Source organism: Mauremys mutica, chromosome 6 (assembly GCF_020497125.1).
Source record: "Mauremys mutica isolate MM-2020 ecotype Southern chromosome 6, ASM2049712v1, whole genome shotgun sequence".
Classification (NCBI taxonomy): domain Eukaryota; kingdom Metazoa; phylum Chordata; order Testudines; family Geoemydidae; genus Mauremys; species Mauremys mutica.
In genome coordinates this window covers 33,271,836-33,292,871 of record NC_059077.1, presented here as the reverse complement: position 1 = coordinate 33,292,871, position 21,036 = coordinate 33,271,836, and the positions used below count along the sequence as shown (strand labels likewise).

General features: G+C 40.8%; 1 protein-coding gene across 3 annotated transcripts in view; it reads right to left on the bottom strand.

Moving 5' to 3' along the window:
• DDX4 (DEAD-box helicase 4) overlaps nucleotides 1-21,036 on the bottom strand; it is a 96,525-nt gene that overhangs the window by 17,269 nt on the left and 58,220 nt on the right. For 2 of the 3 annotated variants that reach the window (XM_045022505.1, XM_045022506.1), the window contains exons 10-15: nucleotides 18,913-18,960; nucleotides 18,783-18,827; nucleotides 10,091-10,233; nucleotides 5,193-5,345; nucleotides 3,886-4,040; nucleotides 1,509-1,638 (exon numbers count right to left, since the gene is read on the bottom strand). In XM_045022505.1, coding sequence (XP_044878440.1) covers nucleotides 1,509-1,638; nucleotides 3,886-4,040; nucleotides 5,193-5,345; nucleotides 10,091-10,233; nucleotides 18,783-18,827; nucleotides 18,913-18,960 — 674 coding nt within the window. The remainder of the gene's footprint in view (nucleotides 1-1,508; nucleotides 1,639-3,885; nucleotides 4,041-5,192; nucleotides 5,346-10,090; nucleotides 10,234-18,782; nucleotides 18,828-18,912; nucleotides 18,961-21,036) is intronic. The other variant, XM_045022507.1, reaches the window with a different exon arrangement.

The following is a 21,036-nucleotide window of genomic DNA, read 5'->3' as shown; positions in this document are numbered from 1 at the left end:
CAGTAGTCCTAGGAAAACAGATGGAAAACCAACACCAGATGCTTCCTTGGTAGGAAGGAAAACACAATTCTGTAGGAGGGACTGAGGTATCTTCACCTGCCCAAGGGCCCATTTACTGTGCACTACTTTAACACTACACCATAGGTTTTGTGTTTTTCTGCCAACATAATCACCAAAGTGCAAATAGTCACAAATTTACAAACCAATTAATGGAAAAAATAAGCTATTTTCAAATATGTTAATTTATTTCATATTAAGAAAATAGTTCCACAAAGACAATAAAAGCTGCTAATCCTAATACGAAGGATTTTACTACCAACGGAAGACTAAGCCAGTGCAACTCAGATGGAGATTTGCCCTGAACAGACACCACTATGGAGACCTGAGTTCATGTCCCTGCTCCAAAGTTTTAATTTTCTGAAAATCAAAACGAAGAAGACTGAGCCCATAAGTAAACAAGACTGTCGTTATCTTTCACTTCTGTAATCCTTTTCTTGCCACATAACCTTCCAAACAGTTGCCTGTCTCCCTGGCTGGTGGTATGTCCGACTCCTCAGGGCAAGAATACTGTCACAACTAGATGTCTTAAAGTGCTATGTACATTTATGGTGTTACAAAAGAGTCCAAATATAAATCCTGTAAAGTGCTCTAAATATGCATCTATTTACAAACATATATTTTTACACTGGCTAGTTATACTACTGCAACAAGTTTAGCATTTATTTAAAAATGCTACCTAGTTAGGTCATGCAAATCAGGGCCGCCCGGGGTGGGGGTGGGGGGGCAAGTGGGGCAATTTACCCCAGGCCCCGGGCCCAGCAGGGGCCCCCACGAGAGTTTTTCAGGGCCCCTGGAGCGGGGTCCTTCACTCACTCCAGGGGCCCCGGAAAACTCCCGCGGGGCCCGGGCCCCCGGAGCTTCTTCGCTCCCAGTCTTCGCTGGTGGGGGGTCCTTACTCTCCGAGATAGAAGGACCCCCCCCCCAAACGCCGAATTACAGCCAAAGCGGGACCCTCCACCGGAGTGCAGCCGGGTCTTCGGCGGTAATTCGGCGGTGGGGAGGAGGGTCCTTCCGTTCCGGGACCTGCCGCCGAAGTGCCCCGAAGACCCGCGGTGGGGGCTGCGCTTCGGCGGCGGGTCCCGCTTCGGCGGTAATTCAGAGGAGCGGGGTCCCCGCCGTGGGTCTTTGGGGCACTTTGGTGGCAGGGTCCGGAACGGAAGGACCCCCCGCCGCCGACTTACCGCCGAAGCGGGGCCCCCCGCCGCCGAAGACCCCAGACCCCCAGAATCCTCTGGGTGGCCCTGATGCAAATGGAACCACTGCAACCTCATTTGACTGCCAAATTCATCCATTCTAATCGATAGTGACATGTTTGCAAATCTGTCTTTGCTTGCATCAAGTTAGACTGACTAGCACTGATCTGTAATAAAAATGCTGCAAACTGTTTTCGAGGAATTGAAGGTAAATTATATTCTTAAATGTAATTGAAACTTTAGATAAGATCTTACCTTTTCTTTACCTATGATGTCCATAAGCCTTCCTGGGGTAGCACATAATATATTACAGCCTTGCATTATCTGACGAATTGAATGACCTGTTTGCGTACCTCCATATATCACAACTGGCCTTATGCAAGTTCTGTTAAATTGGCAAGAAATTAAGAATTGACTTGTGAACGTAATCAGTTACACACCTTCATTTATAACCCCCGCTCCTCCTCAGCCCAGGAATTACTGTCCTGTTTCATAGTTACAGCATTTAAAGCTTTTCCACAAACTGCTGAAGTCAGGAACTTAAATAATGGGTGACTATGGTTAATGCTGAAAGAATCAAGATTTTGTGTGAGGATGTAGTATGACAAGCACTACCATTTAGTAATTCTGCATTCTCTCAGTTATTTGTTAATTAATCTTCTGTACAATTACTATAGAGCTAAGTCTAACAGCTACTATTTTAAAAATCCTGATGCCAGTCCTCTGAATATTGTTTGGCCTGGTCTACATGGGGGGAACGGGGGGGTGTCATCGATGTAAGATATGCAACTTCAGCTACGGGAATAGCGTAGCTGAAGTTGAAGTATCTTATTTCGACTTACCTCCCGCCCTCACAGCACGGGATCGATGGCCGTGACTCCCCCATCGACTCTGCTTCCTCCGCCTCTCGCCCGGATGGAGTTCTGGAGTCGATGGGAGCACATTCGAGGATCAATTTATCGTGTCTAGACAAGACACGATATATCGATCCCCGATAGACAGATCGCTACCCGCTGATCCAGCGGGTAGTGTGGACGTACCCATGGAGGCTTTTGTAAATTTCATATATTACAGAATTAAACCATGACAGCTTTAAGGTCATATTCTGAGTCAGAAAATGCCAGTTAATTTTTCTTGCACAACTTATCTTGCCCCTTTGTGCATATATATCATGACTGTATTGCATGGTTACATTACACCTTTTCCCACAGCTGGTTATGCAGTGGTTAAAGCAGCAGTTCAATATCCATTTGCTACATTTTGGACACTCAGTTCATCGTGGGCTTGCACTTGCTCTCACTTACACCTGTGAGAACTGGGACTGAATCTGCTGACAGATTTACTCCAGGCGTATGCTATAATAATTGCAAGTAGAATTTACCCACAATAACATAGATCCCATTCATTATGTCCTTGCTTTATTCAATATGCACCATCAACCCACAAGCTGAATGAGTTAGGCACTCTAAAATTTTACCCAAGACTCCTAAATAACCTTGCAGTTGAAGTCCCACTGAATAAGTCTCACACATGCTTGAAAAATGGTACTCCCTTTTAACAACATCCATTATACAATCATTACAATTACAGTAACAAATACACACAAAAGGACAGATTTAATGCTGTGCAAGCAACCTTAACTGAGGCACTTCTGAGTGTCCATCTTAGGTGGCTTGCTTAAAAAGGACAATAGAAAAAATTCTATAGTGTAGAACTTTAAAGCTACTGCACTTAATGAGCTGTTTTGTACAAGATGTACCTTTAATGAAGCAAAGGCAGTAAGTGCATCAAATGAGAGATTTGTTTTTTAAAAAAGCATTTAAAATTCTATTTAACTGTAATGCATACATATGTAGTGCCAACTGAACTTTGGAAGATTACAAAATTAAAAGTGGTTGTGTGAAACATTTTTCCAGCTATTCCATTTGCCAAGACATGGGACTTCATTTTACTAAATATTAAAAAAAACAAAAAAACCACCACCAAACACCAAAGACCCTTATCCAACCTAAGAGCTGAATTTCTATCCCTCTCCTTTGAGGCAACAGAACTGCTGTTAAGAAAAGACTGAAAACTTTTTAAAAAGAAATAGCAAGAGTGTTTTGCCTCAAAGGATTCAAACCAAAAAAAAATTAACAACCATTTTTGCTCAGACTTTCAATCAGATCTCTCTTTGAACCTTAATTTAGAATTGATTAGAAACACTGAACCGTAGCTACTTTATTTTTATTGTCAAGATAAGTGAATGCCAAAAAAACCTTACTATAAATTATGAAAGCAAACTAGATTAAATTAATTACTTAATTTCACTAACAAATTGAAACATTTCATAGGAAGACTCTTTGTGATTCTATAAATATTTGTCACAAATCACCTTACAAACTCCTTCTGCCCAATCTAACTTCTTATCCATATATTAAATGTCAACTAGACTACAAAAACAAACAGTCTTTTGTGGCCTAAATTCAATTCCTTGCTGAAGTGAATGTAGACAAATTGAATTGGATAAAACGTGTGTTTTTTAAGGCAATGCCGTTGTAGCAATTCTTTGATTTTATAGTCATTAAATTAAGCCTCATACTTTTGCAATGTAGCCTGGTGGTTTTTTTTTTTTTTTTTTTAAAAAGCTTACCCAAATGAAAACTTTCTTGCTTCCAGAAAGATCTGGTTTATCAGTTCTCTAGTTGGAGCTACAATAATACATTCTGGTTCCTGCTGCTCTCTGAAGTGACTGGCAGTTACCCCATCTTTCATCATGTGAGCCAAAATTGGCAAAAGAAAAGCTGCCTGGAGAGCAAACATGAATACTTTATTAGCATTGGGTTTAAAACATTTGTTTCAATAGCCTGAGCAATTTGTGAAGCAATGAAGTTAAAGGAAGTTAAGTTATTTGAAGATTGAAAAGTTATAATAAACCTAGCAAGTTCTACAGAAATTCAGAGACGGGGGTGCTGCAGGTGGGCCGCAGCCCGGGGAGGCGCCACAAGCTGCTTGGGAGGGCCGCAGGTACTCATCGGTGCTATCCGGGGGGGGGTAAGGGACACGCAGCCTGAATTGGCAGGGCTGGCAGGCTTCCTACCCGGCTTCTCGGAAACGGCAACATGTTCCTCCCTAAGCTCCTCACTCCATGTGCTGCCAGCTCCGCAGCTCCCATTAGCTGGGAACTGCGGCCAATGGAAGCTGCGAGGTCAGTGCCTGCAGCTAGGAGCTGAAGGAGGGACATATTGCTGCTTTGGGGGAGGCCCCCTACAAGGTAAGCAGCACCCAGATCCCTCAACCCCTCCCATGCCCCAACTCCCAGCCCTGAACCTCCTCCCACACCCCAAACTCCTCCTCAGGAGGGGGAGGTGGCCTGAGACTGGCACTGCTCGGGCAGCTCCAGAGCCAGCCATGCCAGCCGCTGCAGAAGTCACGGAAAGTCCATATTTACGTATAAGCAAAAACGGAACCATCAAGACAGCATGAGGAGGAGATGACAGGAAAATGAACAATTTGCATTTCAGCAAACACGAATGGGGGAAGAAAGAGTATGGAGCTTCCTTCACCACCAGATTCCATGTCACCTTCCTCACAGCTTAAAAAACTTTGAGTGGTAACCGTCAAAAGAATCCATTTAAAAGGTTTACTGGTCTATAAAGACAGTGGGTCTGAACCTCAACTGAGAAGCAACTGAGGCAACTTATTGTATACAATATTACTATATTAATCAGAGCGTACAGAGTGAAGTCTTTTCTCAAAGCTAATTACACTGGTGAGTCGTATCATTGTGAAATGTATGTATTAACACTATGTAAGGAATTATGGATACTCATTGATATTAGGCTGTACAATCTGTCCAGACAGGAGGGAATGTCACAGCTTCCTGTCTCCTGTGTAAATTAAGCATGGGGGCATTAGAAACAATGGAAGCCCCCTTGATACAGAGGGGTGGGAACTTACCGTTTTTCCAGATCCTGTCTGGGCACATGCCATTAAATCTCTCCCTGCAAGTATAATAGGAATACTATACTTCTGCACTGGCGTAAGTTTCAAATATCCAGCTTTAGCAATGTTCTTGTTTAATGTTTGACAAAGATTAGCTTCTTCAAAAGTCTAGAAAAGAGAAAGAGTCTATAACAGTATAGGACCATACTAAAATTATTCAAATTCAGAAGTTGAGAAATACTGGTAGTAAGTAGTCTAGATGCTTGAAACACCAGAACTACTCCACTGCCCCTCAGGATTCAGAACTTTTAATGTCTATGGGTACTTGAGTGTCCCATTACCTATTTAATTTCCCCCCACCCCCCGCAACAATATCTTGCAACTACTGCAGTGACCATTCCTTCATATGAGTGCCATTCACAAAAAATTAAAAGGATTGCCAGAGTGACATGGAGCATTTCAATGGCTGAACAGTTAGGGATTTCAAGACAAGATTCAGATGCCATTTTGGTTATCTGAATAGGTAGAAGCTCAACTGCTGTATCTGGCTTCAGAAATCTACAGACAGATCTGAAAGTAATTTCTTCAGATTGCAGCACTTTACTGAATTGACAGATTTCCCACAGTGCAAGTCTCACTGTCCCAAGTCCAAGTGAATTTATGCTGATTCTGCCTTTTGAATCTGATCAACATTCCCCAGACTGATAAGTTGCCCAGTTGCTCCAGAGTCCCTCAGACTGGCTTCTGCAGTGCAGTATCAAAGCAATTTCTACGACAATATATGTGAGCACAGAAATTACCATACTGGATCAGTCCAGGAGTCCATCAAGTCCAATATCCTATCATCAACAGTAGCTAGCAAAAATATTTTAGAAGAAGTGCAAGAAACTCTGAAGCAAGCAGTTATGGGATAACTTGGTTCCAGGGAAAGTTTCTTCCTATCTCATCCACCACCAATAGTCAGAAGCAGGCTTAAAACCTGAAGCATGAAGGTTTATATTTCTTCCAAACCTTATTTAATATTTACAACAACTCTGGATTATTCTGGTTCTCTCTATCAATGTCTAATCCCTTTCTGAACCCTACTAAGCTTCTGAAGCTCTTGGCCTCTGTATCATCTTGTGGAAACAGTAGACCTGGTGTCTTAGCTGGTCTAGAACCTTGTCTGTTCTAGATTTAAACAGCCCTTCACCATCAAGTGGATTCTTACCTGCATTCTTGTTTCTACAGCAAGTACTGACAAACATAGCCACAAGAGGTACTTCAAATTAATCTCAGCTGCTACAATTCTAGAGGCCCCATCAGAAGTACTGAATGATGCTCTCAAGGCACCCTTAGCAACTGACTGACCTTCAGAAATAAAAGTTTTGGCTAGTCTTGTATTGTCTTTCAGCAGTGACTGGGCAAACAATGTTATTTTCTCCCATAGGCAATACTGGCAATTGCATATAATCACCTGACAGTTTATCATTCTAATGCCCAGAATGACAGAAGAGAACATATTTCTGCCTAAAATTCTTATCTTCTCTATCCAAGTATTAGAGTGGATTTAATCCGCTTTAACACTTTGACCTGCAGTCACATCACTATCAATGAGGCAAGAAGCAGCCAATATAATGGTAGTAATGAGTGACTTACAACAGATGTCAGGGTAGTTAAAGTAGTACAGCAAAACACAATTTCCAACCACCATTTATTTAACAAGCATCATCAGCATTGAAGCAGGTCCTCTGGAATGGTAGCCGAAGAATGGGGAGGGGGGCATATGAATGTTTAGTATATCTGGCATGTAAATACCTTGCAATGCCGGCTCCAAAAGTGCCATGCAAATTCCTGTTCTCACTTTCAGGTTGACATTGTAAATAAGAAGCAGCCAGCAGTATCTCCCGTAAATGTAAACAAACTTGTTTGTCTTAGCGATTGGCTGAATGAGAAGTAGGACTGAGCGGACTTGTAGGCTCTGAAGTTTTACATTGTTTTGAGTGCAGTTATGTAACCAAAACTACATTTGTAAGTGACACTTTTATGATAAACAGATTGCACTATAGTACTTTTATGAGGTGAATTAAAAATACAATTTTTATTATTTTTACAGTGCAAATATTTGTAATAAAATTTTAAAAAGTTAGCACCGTATACATTGTATTCTGTGTTGTAACAGACATCAATATATTTGAAAATGTAGAAAAATATCCAAAAATTTAATACATTTCTATTGTTTAACAGTGTGATTAATCACGATTAAAAAAAATTAAATCGCAGTAAAAATTTTTTAGTTGTGTGAGTTAACTGCGATTAATCCACAGCCCTAGTAGAAATGTATAACTTAAAAGGGGAGATATAATAGAATGCTAAACTGTATTATACTGTTCAGCCACTAGAAGGTGTTGGGTGTAAAATACCTTTAAAAGCTAACCTCAGCCATACTTGGGAGACCACTAAAGGATCTTATGAACACAGTTGGTGTGTATAAGCAAGCTCTGTAGCCACTCCATATCTGGTACAAAAGTACATGACAGGAAAATTACTACTGTACGTCCTACATGAAGAATTAGGAAGAGCTTAGGGAAAGTTCCATGAGAAGCTTTTGGATGCTTTCTTCCAGCAGATGCATCCTTATCAAGGGAGAGGTTTCTTTGTTGGAATTGACTCTTCACTACCTAATAACTGCAGGGGAGGAAACTGGACAATATTGCTTAAGAGAATGCAGAATCAACCCATCACAATGAAAAAAAAATGAGTTTAAATAAGTTTGGCATCTGACCCTTCTGCTAGCATACACCTGTAACAAATTTCATTTCTGACATGTTAGTATGGGAGCCCTATTTAAGATGAAGCTTTTGTCCAATCTGATTAAATAGTTGAAGAGTTTCTTGCATAGGGCGCTCACACTGCTAGTTTGTTAAATGAGGCAACTTTTCAGCACTATCATCAAATCCAACTACAGACTCAAATGCCAGTTTTAATTTTAGAAGTGTTTAAACACTAATAGTGAGAATTGTAACCTAGAGCTCTCTTGTGGCTAGCCTGAGCAAAATGGGTTCAATCTTTTTTCTTAACCTAATAAAACGTTACTCAGAGGAGTAGTTTACTAAAGATATTTCTCCAAAACATTTTTACATTGTTTACAGCCCTTTTCAAGCTTTTCATGGTTTATAATTTGGGTTATAAAAATACCTTCCCAGAACACCTGGACCTTAAAATAGAAATTTTTTTTCCAATAAGCAATTTTAAAATCCAGTTCTTTATGCAATTATGACCTGCATGCAACATCAAAACCAGAAGAGAACAAGACTGCAATAAATACCAAACAGTTATATAACTGTTGCCACATTTATTGACCAAAATATGAACAATTTTTAAAAAGTCAGTTCCAGTGGTGTCACTTGGAACTGTGCTGCCTTTTAATTTATTTTTTTAAAAACAAACAAAAAATAAAAATCAGGTATATTAATTGCTCCACTATGGGGGGGAACCCTACAGCAACAAATAGCCATAAAGTTTTTGGCCAAAATGTTGTGAGCTGTACTATACTAGCAAGGTCTGGACCTGGCTCTCAGTTACTCTTTCGTATCCCTACATCATCCTCTGAAGTTTTGGAGTTTTCTTTCTTTCTTTCAACTTAAATACACACCTGTGACATAGCCAGATTAGACCAGTCTTAAGTATCAGCCATCAATAACCAATTACAAACACCTACTTCATTAACTTCTTACCAAATAAGATATATTTACACATTGGTTCTCTCTCTAATGCTGGGAAGACACCCAGAGAAAGAAAGTTTACTGTATTTCACACAGCACTGCATTCACTGCCACAAAATAGGAAATACCCAAAACAGACAAAAAACTGCTCCTTAAGCAACAGCATTTCTTGAAGTTGACGGACCACACTATCACATGTAGAAAAATAGTTTAAATTATATTTACTCTTTCCAGTTTTCTGTAAAAAGCGATCTTTTCTGATCACAAAAACTCTTATGCTTACTATTTCCATTCCTCAGTGTTGCAGCTTTTTATATATGGCATCAATGAAAAAAAGCAGATCTCCTCAGGCAGCATATTGCAAGTATTTGATTTAGAGAGAAATTAGTAGTATGTATGTATTTTTGCAGAGCAAACAAAACAAAATTTTAAATTTATATAATGTGGAACATTAAAATCACCACATTAGAGATCTAATACTGACAACTGTATATCATCTTTACTTTCTCAAAACATGCTATTTTAGTTTTTTCGTTTCTCTCATTACGGACAATGGAAACAGACAATCAAAGGTGAAAAAATACTAAATTTACTCCAAGGATTCTCATTTGCTTTAAAATGAACAGATTTCAGAACACCTTTTACTAAAATGTTCCTAATGATTTTCTAGAGGTCAGTATTTTTTTTTTTAAAGAAAAAATTATTTCAAAGGAGAAAAAATGGGCTTGTACCTTTTGCTTCTTTGCAATGTCTAAAGAATGCCCCAAAGGTTGCTTTGGTTTTTTACTTTAAAAATTAGAGTCCTATTAAACCTGGAAGAATATTATGGAGGAGGTAATGAAGTTTCACAACACTCAACGGACACAACACAGAGCAACTGAGAGGTGAAAGGATTTTTTTTTTTAAGTCAGGCTTTGGTGTGTTTGACAGCTATTTAAATTTCACAGTAATTTGGTTAAAATTAAGATTTCACACTTCCGTTTCTGTCACCCTTCAAAGTTGTGAGAGCTAACAAAATAAATCCCTGAAACTCTGTCCGTCAAAAGAGATCTTCCGACAAAAAATTCAGAGCTCTATTTTGCCATTCATTGTATTTTTTTCTTTTGATAAAACTTTTTGTACATCATAAAGCAGCAAAAAAGGGAACAAACTCATTTTTAAAATACCTTTTGTCAGTAACTACGTAATAGAGGACAAAAGTTCACTAACCAGTATTGCTGGTGGAGGATCAAGCCCTGACACTTCCACAAGAATTGTGTCATATTTATCAAAATTAATTCCTGTCTGATAGTGTGCAAAGATGGCTTCTTCATTGTCAGGTGGAGGTGGAGGCACATAGGTCACCTTTGGACCTTCAGAATACAAAAGAAAACCAATGGTTCAGATACATGAACAATAATCTGAGGGAGCATTTTCGTTAAAGTAATTTGTTCCATTTGGAGCAGCCAAACAATTCAGTAGAACTTCATTAACCTGCACTTTATAATTTATGTATGAAAAATCTCTTCCCATTTCTCAGCAAAGATTCAATAGTGTGCTACACTGAGGTTACCTTTTTTTTTAAAAAAAAACAAAATATACTATTGTATATTTATTGCACATCAAACATTACAATTAAAAAAATCCAAAACTTGACTGCAGTTGTCAAAATCCAAGTTTTTGTGAAACATTCTATTTGCTTAGCATTTGTTCACTTTTCTCACAAATGGCTCTTCTAATCAATAGAGAGAATTAGTAGAGTTCTACTGGGTAACTAAGAAACCAGAAGCTGAATTTTACACCTTTAAAGTCTTGTTTAAACTACCAAACTTACATTCTGCTGAAATCAAGTCTAGACCAAACTTTGTCTGGCACATCAGTAAGCCGTATGGAGCACTTATATGTGGATGTGAGGTGTTCTTCAAGTGCATTAGAAATGTGTTTGTGTGACGGAAGAGAATGTCTTCCCTACAATTAATACATCAGGAAATGCACACACAGCATAATACTTACAAAGAAGTAGCAGTAAAAGCTATAACAAACTGAAAAAAAATTCCAATGTCTAGTACCCAGCTTGGTCACTGATAATGCTGCAAATGTATCCAAGATGAGAAGAAATTATTTAGAAGAGAGTCCCAAGCTAATAACATGGTTGCAGTGCTCATTTGATGTACCCTCCTAGCCAAAGACTTCAGTGTTCCATAAATAAAGGCTAATGTTGAAATTGCAAAATACTTCCGTAACAACCACTTTGCAGAAGCTGCTCTGAAAAAAGTGAGAGGAACCACGCTAACTCTCCCACAAGACATGCGATGGAACTCAGTAATGGACTGTTTTGAGCACCATATCAAGAACTGGCCTAATCTGATTACAGTTTGTGAACAAAATTGTGAAAAAATAGATGGCACTGTCACAGCCAAAGTTCTCAACATTGGGCTTAAAAGAAATGTTGAACACATGTTGAGTACCCTGAAGCCTATTTCTGTAGCCTTGAGCAAAATGCAGGGAAATAGCTGTTTTATTGCTGACGCTGTTGAAATTTGGAAGGAACAAAGTGAGATCTTAAAAAGAGAAATATGCAGAGTTAAATTACAAGCATTAAAAAAATGAATGGGACAAGCACTATCTCCAGCTCATTTTTTTGCAAATATTCTCAATACTCAGTACCAGAATCAATCCCTAACTGCTGAAGAAAAGAAGTTGGCTATGACACGGACATCAAGCAATCATCCCTCCATAATACCAACTACCATATATACCTGTATACTGGGAGGAGGGATAGCTCAGTAGTTTGAGCCTTGGCCTGCTAAACCCAGGGTTGAAAGCTCAAGCCTTGAGGGGGCCATTTAGGAATCTGGGGTAAAAATCTGCCTGGGGATTGGTCCTGAGCAGGGGGTTGGACTAGATGACCTCCTGAAGTCCCTTCCAACCATGATATTCTAAGCCAAATTTTTTTAGTAAGAGGGAAGCACCAGAGAAGGGTGTCAGCTTATGAACGGGTATAGAAAGGGAGAAGTGGGACATAGCCCCCCTCCCCAACAGAGGGAGAAAGGAGAGGCAGCACAGCCAGAAAGGAAGAGGCGGGGCCAGAGTCTCCCCACTTCTGGCCACCCTGCTCTCCTCCGAGCCTCCAAAGCAGCTGCAGCTCCAGGGCTGGCAGGCTGCAGCCATGCCACTCGGCCCCGCCCCCCAGAGTAGGCTGTGGCTGCACCACCCAGCCTGCTGGAACATGCTGTATCCATGCCACCCAGCCTAGCCCGCTGGAACATGCTGCAGTCATGCTGCCCAGCCTGCCGGAGCAGCTCCAGCCAGGTCAGAGTCATCTGGCCCTCCCCCAGATAAGGTGGGAAGGCATGGGATGGGGAGAGTGTGGGGTTCCCAGGCTAGGGATGGGGTCATGTGGGGGTGATCACAGGGGTTACACTCCTGACCCCGAGCTTCTTCTCCCCCCCAAAAAAAATTTCCCCACCAGTTGCTGTCCCAGCCTGTCAGGGTAAGCAGCTGGCACGCCGGGACACTGTTTAATTAGGTTTACCTCTGTGCCTGCGGACGCTCGAGGTAAACAAACCATCTTGACCCACCAGCGGCTTATCCTGATGGCGCGGGAGCCAAAGTTTTCTGAACCCTGAATTATAGGGTCGGCTTATGAACTGGTTATAAAAAATTTCCATTTTTACTTATCCATCGGGGGGGGGGAGGTGAACCATTCAAGAAATATATGTTTGCTGATGATGTTTAAAGAAAGTCACACCAGTGAACTGGTGGAAGTTGCTTAAGCACTTGGATTCAGAGACTGTTGAAGTGATGTCACTTAACAGCAGTAACTTTCTGCCGGTGTAGAAAGAATAGTTTCTTCCTTTGGACTAATTCGTTCCAAATTGAGAAATCGTTTGGGACCTGAAAAAGCAGGAAAGCTTCTTTTTCTTTTCCAGATTACAAACAAACAGGAAAATGAAGGTAAGGACAACTAAGTTAGCTCCAGAAGTCAATATTTTAAGTTTCTATGTTGACCTGGCTGACATAGTCGATTATATATATCATCATAGTCGATTTATATATATAAAATCTCATTTAACTATTTTAGTTAACAATTTTAACAAAAACAAACCTGATTTAAAAAAACCTGAATGTTTAACTACATTCAAAAATTCATATGCCTGTTTTGTTAAAATATTATATGCTTGCTGTTGAAGAAAAATATTCAGAATACATAACGTTGTTGTTTTAGTTAAATAAAACAATTTAAATGTCTGTCTGGTGATGTTCTCCTCCTAATGCAGCATGGCAAGAAAATCCTCCAAATATTAATGATTAACCTGTTGATTTGGTGATAGTTCACCTCCCAATGACTTCATAAATATCTGCTTCAAATAACTTGGGTAAATGAAATAACCAAACAATCCTTCATTTTCTGATATAGCTGTAAAACTAATTTGAAAAGTTTTCAAAATAAATCACCTGTTTAAAAGCATATCATGTGTACCTTCTAAAAAATGAAACCTACATCTGAGTTGTGAAGAATATGTATTAAGGTTGTAACAACCAACAAGAATGTGCTTTTAAGTAGAAAACCATGATTAAATAGCATCTTCCTGACTAGTGATTTAAATCAAATCCACCCTGAAGATAAATATAACATTTAAAGTTATTTTAAGTTGGCTACGGAAACATATATATGTATTGGAAAGAAATGCTCTGACTAGCAAGTAGAAGAAAGGCCTTGAAAATAAAAAGCGATAAGGCCAGAAGGAATAAAGTAGGAAGGATGTCTGGTTCAAAGAATAACTCATGAGATAAGGGTAAGTTTCTTAAAAAAAAAAAGGCCTCTAACCGACAGGGGCGACTTCAGATGGTTTTAAATCATCAGCTCTTCCCACTCCACACTCCAATATTAAAGCTTATATGAAGCCAGGTGCAATGGGAAAAACTGTTGGACAGCCAGAAGGAGGGGAGGAAAGGCAGTTGTAAATCTTATCTGGATTAAGACTGGAAATAAGGGTGAACTGTCTCCAATTGGTTTTTAACTAAAATCAGTAATTGGCAGTGTGACAGACCCAGACCAGTGGGGTACAGGAGTCTGGTAGAGGGCAAATATACTGGTCATAAGAACATAAGAAAGGCCGTACCGGGTCAGACCAAAGGTCAATCTAGCCCAGTATCTGTCTACCGACAGTGGCCAATACCAGGTGCCCCTGAGGGAGTGAACCTAACAGGCAATGATCAAGTGATCTCTCTCCTGCCATCCATCTCCATCCTCTGATGAACAGAGGCTAGGGACACCATTCTTACCCATCCTGGCTAATAGCCATTTATGGACTTAGCCACCATGAATTTATCCAGTCCCCTTTTAAACATTGTTATAGTCCTAGCCTTCACAACCTCCTCAGGTAAGGAGTTCCACAAGTTGACTGTGCGCTGCGTGAAGAAGAACTTCCTTTTATTTGTTTTAAACCTGCTGCCTATTAATTTCATTTGGTGACCCTTAGTTCTTGTATTATGGGAATAAGTAAATAACTTTTCCTTATCCACTTTCTCAACATCACTCATGATTTTATATACCTCTATCATGTCCCCCCTTAGTCTTCTCTTTTCCAAACTGAAGAGTCCTAGCCTCTTTAATCTTTCCTCATATGGGACCCTCTCTAAACCCCTAATCATTTTAGTTGCTCTTTTCTGAACCTTTTCTAGTGCTAGAATATCTTTTTTGAGGTGAGGAGACCACATCTGTACACAGTATTCGAGATGTGGGCGTACCATGGATTTATATAAGGGCAATAATATATTCTCAGTCTTATTCTCTATCCCCTTTTTAATGATTCCTAACATCCTGTTTGCTTTTTTGACCGCCTCTGCACACTGCGTGGACATCTTTAGAGAACTATCCACGATAACTCCAAGATCTTTTTCCTGACTCGTTGTAGCTAAATTAGCCCCCATCATGTTGTATGTATAGTTGGGGTTATTTTTTCCAATGTGCATTACTTTACATTTATCCACATTAAATTTCATTTGCCATTTTGTTGCCCAAACACTTAGTTTTGTGAGATCTTTTTGAAGTTCTTCACAATCTGCTTTGGTCTTAACTATCTTGAGTAGTTTAGTATCATCTGCAAACTTTGCCACCTCACTGTTTACCCCTTTCTCCAGATCATTTATGAATAAATTGAATAGGATTGGTCCTAGGACTGACCCTTGGGGAACACCACTAGTTACCCCTCTCCATTCTGAGAATTTACCATTAATTCCTACCCTTTGTTCCCTGTCCTTTAACCAGTTCTCAATCCATGAAAGGACCTTCCCTTTTATCCCATGACAGCTTAATTTACGTAAGAGCCTTTGGTGAGGGACCTTGTGGAAATCTATTGCTCAAGAGTTTGTTTTTCTATGTGTCTGACAATTTTATTCTTTACTATTCTTTACTATTGTTTCAACTAATTTGCCCGGTACCGACGTTAGACTTACCGGTCTGTAATTGCCGGGATCACCCCTAGAGCCCTTTTTAAATATTGGCGTTACATTAGCTAACTTCCAGTCATTGGGTACCGAAGCCGATTTAAAGGACAGGTTACAAACCTTAGTTAATAGTTCCGCAACTTCACATTTGAGTTCTTTCAGAACTCTTGGGTGAATGCCATCTGGTCCCGGTGACTTGTTAATGTTGAGTTTATCAATTAATTCCAAAACCTCCTCTAGTGATACTTCAATCTGTGACAGTTCCTCAGATTTGTCACCTACAAAAGCCAGCTCAGGTTTGGGAATCTCCCTAACATCCTCAGCCGTGAAGACTAAAGCAAAGAATCCATTTAGTTTCTCCGCAATGACTTTATCATCTTTAAGCGCTCCTTTTGTATTTTCATCGTCAAGGGGCCCCACTGGTTGTTTAGCAGGCTTCCTGCTTCTGATGTACTTAAAAAACAGTAGTTTTCTGTTCCCTGAGTGACCAGAGCAGGGGCTGCACTAGAGTAATCAGGAACCTGCTAGAACCAATTAAGACAGACAGGCTGATTAGAACACCTGCAGCCAATCAAGGCAGGATAATCAGGGCACCTGGGTTTAAAAAGGAGCTCACTTGAGTTTGTGGCACGCATGTGAGGAGCTGGGCGCAAGAGGCGCAAGGAGCTGAGAGTGAGAGGGTGTGCTGCTGGAGGACTGAGGAGTACAAGCGTTATCAGACACCAGGAGGAAAGTCCTGTGGTGAGGATAAAGGTGTTTGGAGGAGGCCATGGGGAAGTAGCCCAGAGAGTTGTAGCTGTCATGCAGCTGTTACAGGAGGCACTATAAAACAGCTGTGATCCACAGGGCCCTGGGCTGGAACCTGGAGTAGAGGGCAGGCCCGGGTTCCTCCTAAACCTCCCAACTCCTGATCAGACACAGGAGGAGTTAACCGAGACTGTGGGTTCCACCAGAGGGGAAGATCTCTGAAGCGAGCAAATCCAACAATAAGCGCAGGACCCACCAAGGTAGAGGAGGAACTTTGTCACAGCAGTGACATGGCTTGTTTGTTAAAGGGTAATAAAAGCAAACTCTTAAAGGGTTCATTGCTAATACAGTAACTCCCCACTTAACGTCCTCTCACTTAACATTGTTTCGGTATTACGTCCCTGCTCCATTACAGAACATGCTCGTTTAAAGTTGTGCAAAGCTCCCTTATAACGTCGCTTGGCCACCTCTCCTATAACATCGCTTATACACCCCTCCCCCTCCTCATCAGCTCCCCTATGCCGCCCCGTGCCTCATGCCCACCGGACCCCATGGATCAGCACCTTCCTCCTGCTCCCCCCGCGGCAATCAGCTGTCTTGTGGCATTCAGGAGGCTGGGGGGAGGAGCGAGGATGCAGCACGCAGCCCTCCCACCCCCTCCCGCAGCAATCAGGTGGTTTGCGGCATTCAAGAGGCTGGGGGGAGGACATGCGCTGCATCCTCGCTCCTCCCCCCAGCCTCCTGAACACCACAGGCAGGAGGCAGGGGGAAGACATTGATCTGCGGGGTACACCAGTGGTCAGGGGGTGTAGGGGAGCTGATAGTGGGGCTGCCAGCCTATTTAATACCTGTATTAAATTGCTTGTTTAAAATTGTTTTAAAAGTATATAATGCCTTTTGTCTGGCAAAATCATTTCCCTGGAACCTAACCCCCTATTTACATTAATTCTTATGGGGAAATTGGATTAGCTTAACATCATTTTGCTTAAAGTTGCATTTTTCAGGAACATAACTACAACATTAAGGAGTTACTGTTCCTGCCTGACCACATTGGAGCTGACCAATATGGGTCTAAGAACCCCGTGTTTAGCCCATTTGTAAGTATATTGATCAAATACTTATAAATGTTTTGTTATTATTTGGATGTAGTAAATTGCTTATTATTTTGGGCTTTTTAGGCATGTTATGAGCAATTGTATACCTTTAGATTTAATAAATGAATTTATGGTTAAGTTAGTGCTTGGTATTTTCCCATATTAATAATTTCAAATATTAATAGTTCAAACAAATACCCTTCCTCCAGAGAAGGAATTATAATTGCCAGAGTCACCTTCCTGAACTCGAGGCTTCACAATCTTGCTCAGTCTTAGCTCGAAGATCTGCCTGCAACCACCATTCTTTTTTTGTACTAGGAATTATTCTGAGTAGAACTCTCTGCCCCTCTAAAGGGAAGCTCGTGAGAGGAGTCCCTGAAGAGGGATGGAGAAAGGGATGAAAGGGACATTGTGACAGAAACTGAATGATGTAACCTAATATTATGACCTCCAAGACATTCGTCTGAGGTGATCTGCTCCCAAGCCTGATGGAAATGGACAAGAGAGTCCCTAAAGGAAGGAAGGTAGACTAAAGAACGCAACCTTAAAATCAGAAGAGTGAAGGCATAGGGACTGTGCATGGGCCAAATGAAAACTGCTGGCTAGAAATCTCCTATTCGGGGATCAAGAGGCACATGTGCACCTGAAATGCAGCATCCCTAGAGGGACAACTCAAGAAGAACTTCTGCCTTCCTTTGATCATGGGACAGGAAGGATCTCAGAGAAGATGCCTTAGACTTCTTTCTTCAGCGTGCTTCAGAGTTCCCTGAAGTCATCTACTATCTGTAAGATATCCTGTAATGAAGTGTCATTTGTGCCAATGTGACCCAACACCAGTGGATCCTTGCCCATCAACTTCAGAAACCTACCCAATGTAAGAGCGATGTCTTTCGTCTTGGCTTCGGGAAAGCAGCACATTGTCCAGTTGTCTGATTGTAGCTTGCAGAATTTTCTACTCTTTTATTCTGAGTAAAATCTCCAGCAAGGATCATCTGTCTTCCTTGAATGGTTGGCGAACTCTTTATGGGCAAGCCTGATTTTCTTACAGGTTTCAGCAAGCACCACACATGTCCTAGATCTCTTTCCAGTCCCTTAGACCTGCTGGGTCTCACTTTACCAAATCTTGCATCACTCCTATGCTCATCTTTGTGTCTGCCTTTCTCCATGATGCCTTTTAAGCCTGGAATACTGTTACCTATCCTGTACAGCAACTTTCTAACCTTTTGTCTTTCAAGTAAATTCAATACACTTAAGTGAATCCTATTAATCTAACAACTAGAGAAATAATACTTTAAAAATGTCACAAGCACTATTGCACCAATGTGACAATTCCAAATTCTGGTCACATGGTACTCTGTGCAACTGAAATGTTTTGAAAACTTAAAACAGAAACAAAACAAAAAACCAGTCTGTGGATAACCTTAGATTATAAATTCCAAGATGAGCACCGTGTGTACGTTGAGGCATTTATAATATGCTTTTATACTATTTGCTTAGTACTGTTCACTGTCACTCAATTATATTTATAGATTAATGAAATCTAAATCAGAATCAAACTGTACAAGTTGGGTCTTCTTGCCTTGTAAGTAACCCTATATACATGTATCCCAATGAATTTATTAATTTACCTTGATTATCACCACTTTCTGTTTTGCCATGTGATTTCCAAGAACCTTAAGTAGAAAAGAAATAGAAAAGTCAAGCAATAAAAAAAAATACCAAATTCTTGACAAGCTACCTTATAGCGAATCTACTTACTTCTTCCTGAACCTGCAATTACTTCTTCGTTGTAACCTCTGTATCCTCCTGTTAAAAGGTGTCACATTTATTTTACTTTGATTTCCAAAATAAACGAACACTTCTCTCAGGCTCTACTGCTTTTCAAAAATTAAAAGTACAGTCACAACAGACAAACATGCATGAGGGACAGCATGGAAGATTCTTAGGTCCTTGTAGAAGTAAATAAATGGGTGATAGAGCTGGACAGTTGGCAGAGTAAACACAGTGAGCTAAGGGATCAGGAAAGTAAGGTGAGCTAAGCTACTTAAGACAAGGACCAAAACTTTAACACAGTGGATAAGGGAGAGTGACCTGACCAAAGCACTGAGTTGAGAAAAAGGATTCTGGCAGCAGCATTCTGATCGGACCTGAAGAGCAATGTTGCAGTGATGATGACCAGAGGAGAGATGGATGCAGTAATCAAGAAGCAACATGAGGGCATGAATGATAATTTGGTAGTATGGTCAGAAAAGAGACCAGATGTTGATCCTTTGACCAGAGGTGAGGAATCACCCACGTAGTCCAGAATGGGGGAACAAACCACAGAAAGGAAAAATCTATCTTTGGATACCTCAAGGCCAGGGTGGACAAAAATCAATGATTTTTTTTAAAAACCCTGACTTTTTATTTAAATTGGATATTTTTGATAAAATGCTTTTTGAGAGAAAAACCTTTCTAAAGATAGCTCCTCATGGATCTTAATTAAAACTATATTTGAGCTATAATGTAATAGGGATTATAAATTTGAATTCTAACGTATGAGACAATATATTAATGTAATGTTTAAGAAAAGTTTTGTAAATGAGTTCCAATAGTTCATGGATTAGGGACCCAATCTTATCGGGTTCCACAGGCTTCCGTGTAGATTTAAGGTTAATCTATCTATCCAATAGGACTCAACGCTAGTCTAGAAGATACCATCAGAGATGCTTAGTTTTGCAGTTCTCAAACTGTGGATTTGTGTCTCCAGCAGGGCCAGCTCCAGACCCCAGCGCGCCAAGCGCGCACGTGGGGTGGCATTTTAACTGGAGGGCAGCAGGCGGGTCCGGCAGACCTTCCGTAGTCATGCCTGCGGGGCAGCCGACCCTAGTCTGACTGCAGCAGACCCAGAGCCAATGTCAGTGTGTTGCGGCCAGGATCCCCACTGACACACCACTCGGTATCCCAAACAGACACCTACACATTCCTGGTAGAAAAGGTGCTTGGTACCAGGTCCGGTTGCTGCTCTGAAACGGGACTGAGTGCTGCCTCCATAAGTAGGAGCTTCAGATCAAGGACCAAAAAAGAAAGATGATCAACTCAAGTTCCTACAAATCTGGCACTTACTCTGAATATGACCATCTCCCAGGCACTTTAAACAGCTCTTGTGAGGGCCACTGACTGGCATGTGCTTGCGGCATATCGCACACAGTTTGAAGCCCTGGGATCGAGGCATGCCCTGAGTCCTGGGCAGGTGCTTACCAACTATCTATCATTATACTTAAGTGTAACTAGTTTGTTAGCATATCTACTATCTATTTACAGGAAGACTACCACTACGGGGATCACTTGCTGAGCAAGAGATAGAGTGTTCCAGTGACCGCCATAGATGGAAAGAAGGAATTGAGGAGGGGACGGGCTAGTAGGTGCCTATACACCGCACCATGGAGGCGCCACTCCAAGAGCAGACCCGACAGATAGCACTAGGGGAAAAAAAAGTCTTCCGGCAATGGTGCACACAACGCACGCATGCCTACATTGGAACAGACATGAGCAAGAACCATTAGAAATCTCTTTCTTAAAAGGTAAATAAAGGTATTCCAGCAAGTTCTAAAAACAAAATACGAAACAGTGCTCCACAGTTGCTAGTGACAAAATGATCTGGTATGCTTGGGATACTAAAACTATCCTATACCTGTTTGGAAAGCAGTCTATATTCCTTTGTCAGTGGGATTAGTGACTAGCTAAAAAGTTGAATTGTGAAGGAATCTTGATGGACGGAACAAACATTTGGAGAACTAAGAATCATACCTTTTTTAATTACATACAGCGGCTAATCCTAATGGTTTGATGGAAGGAAAAAGATGGATAACAGCCAGGACTAGAGATTAAGCATATACACAG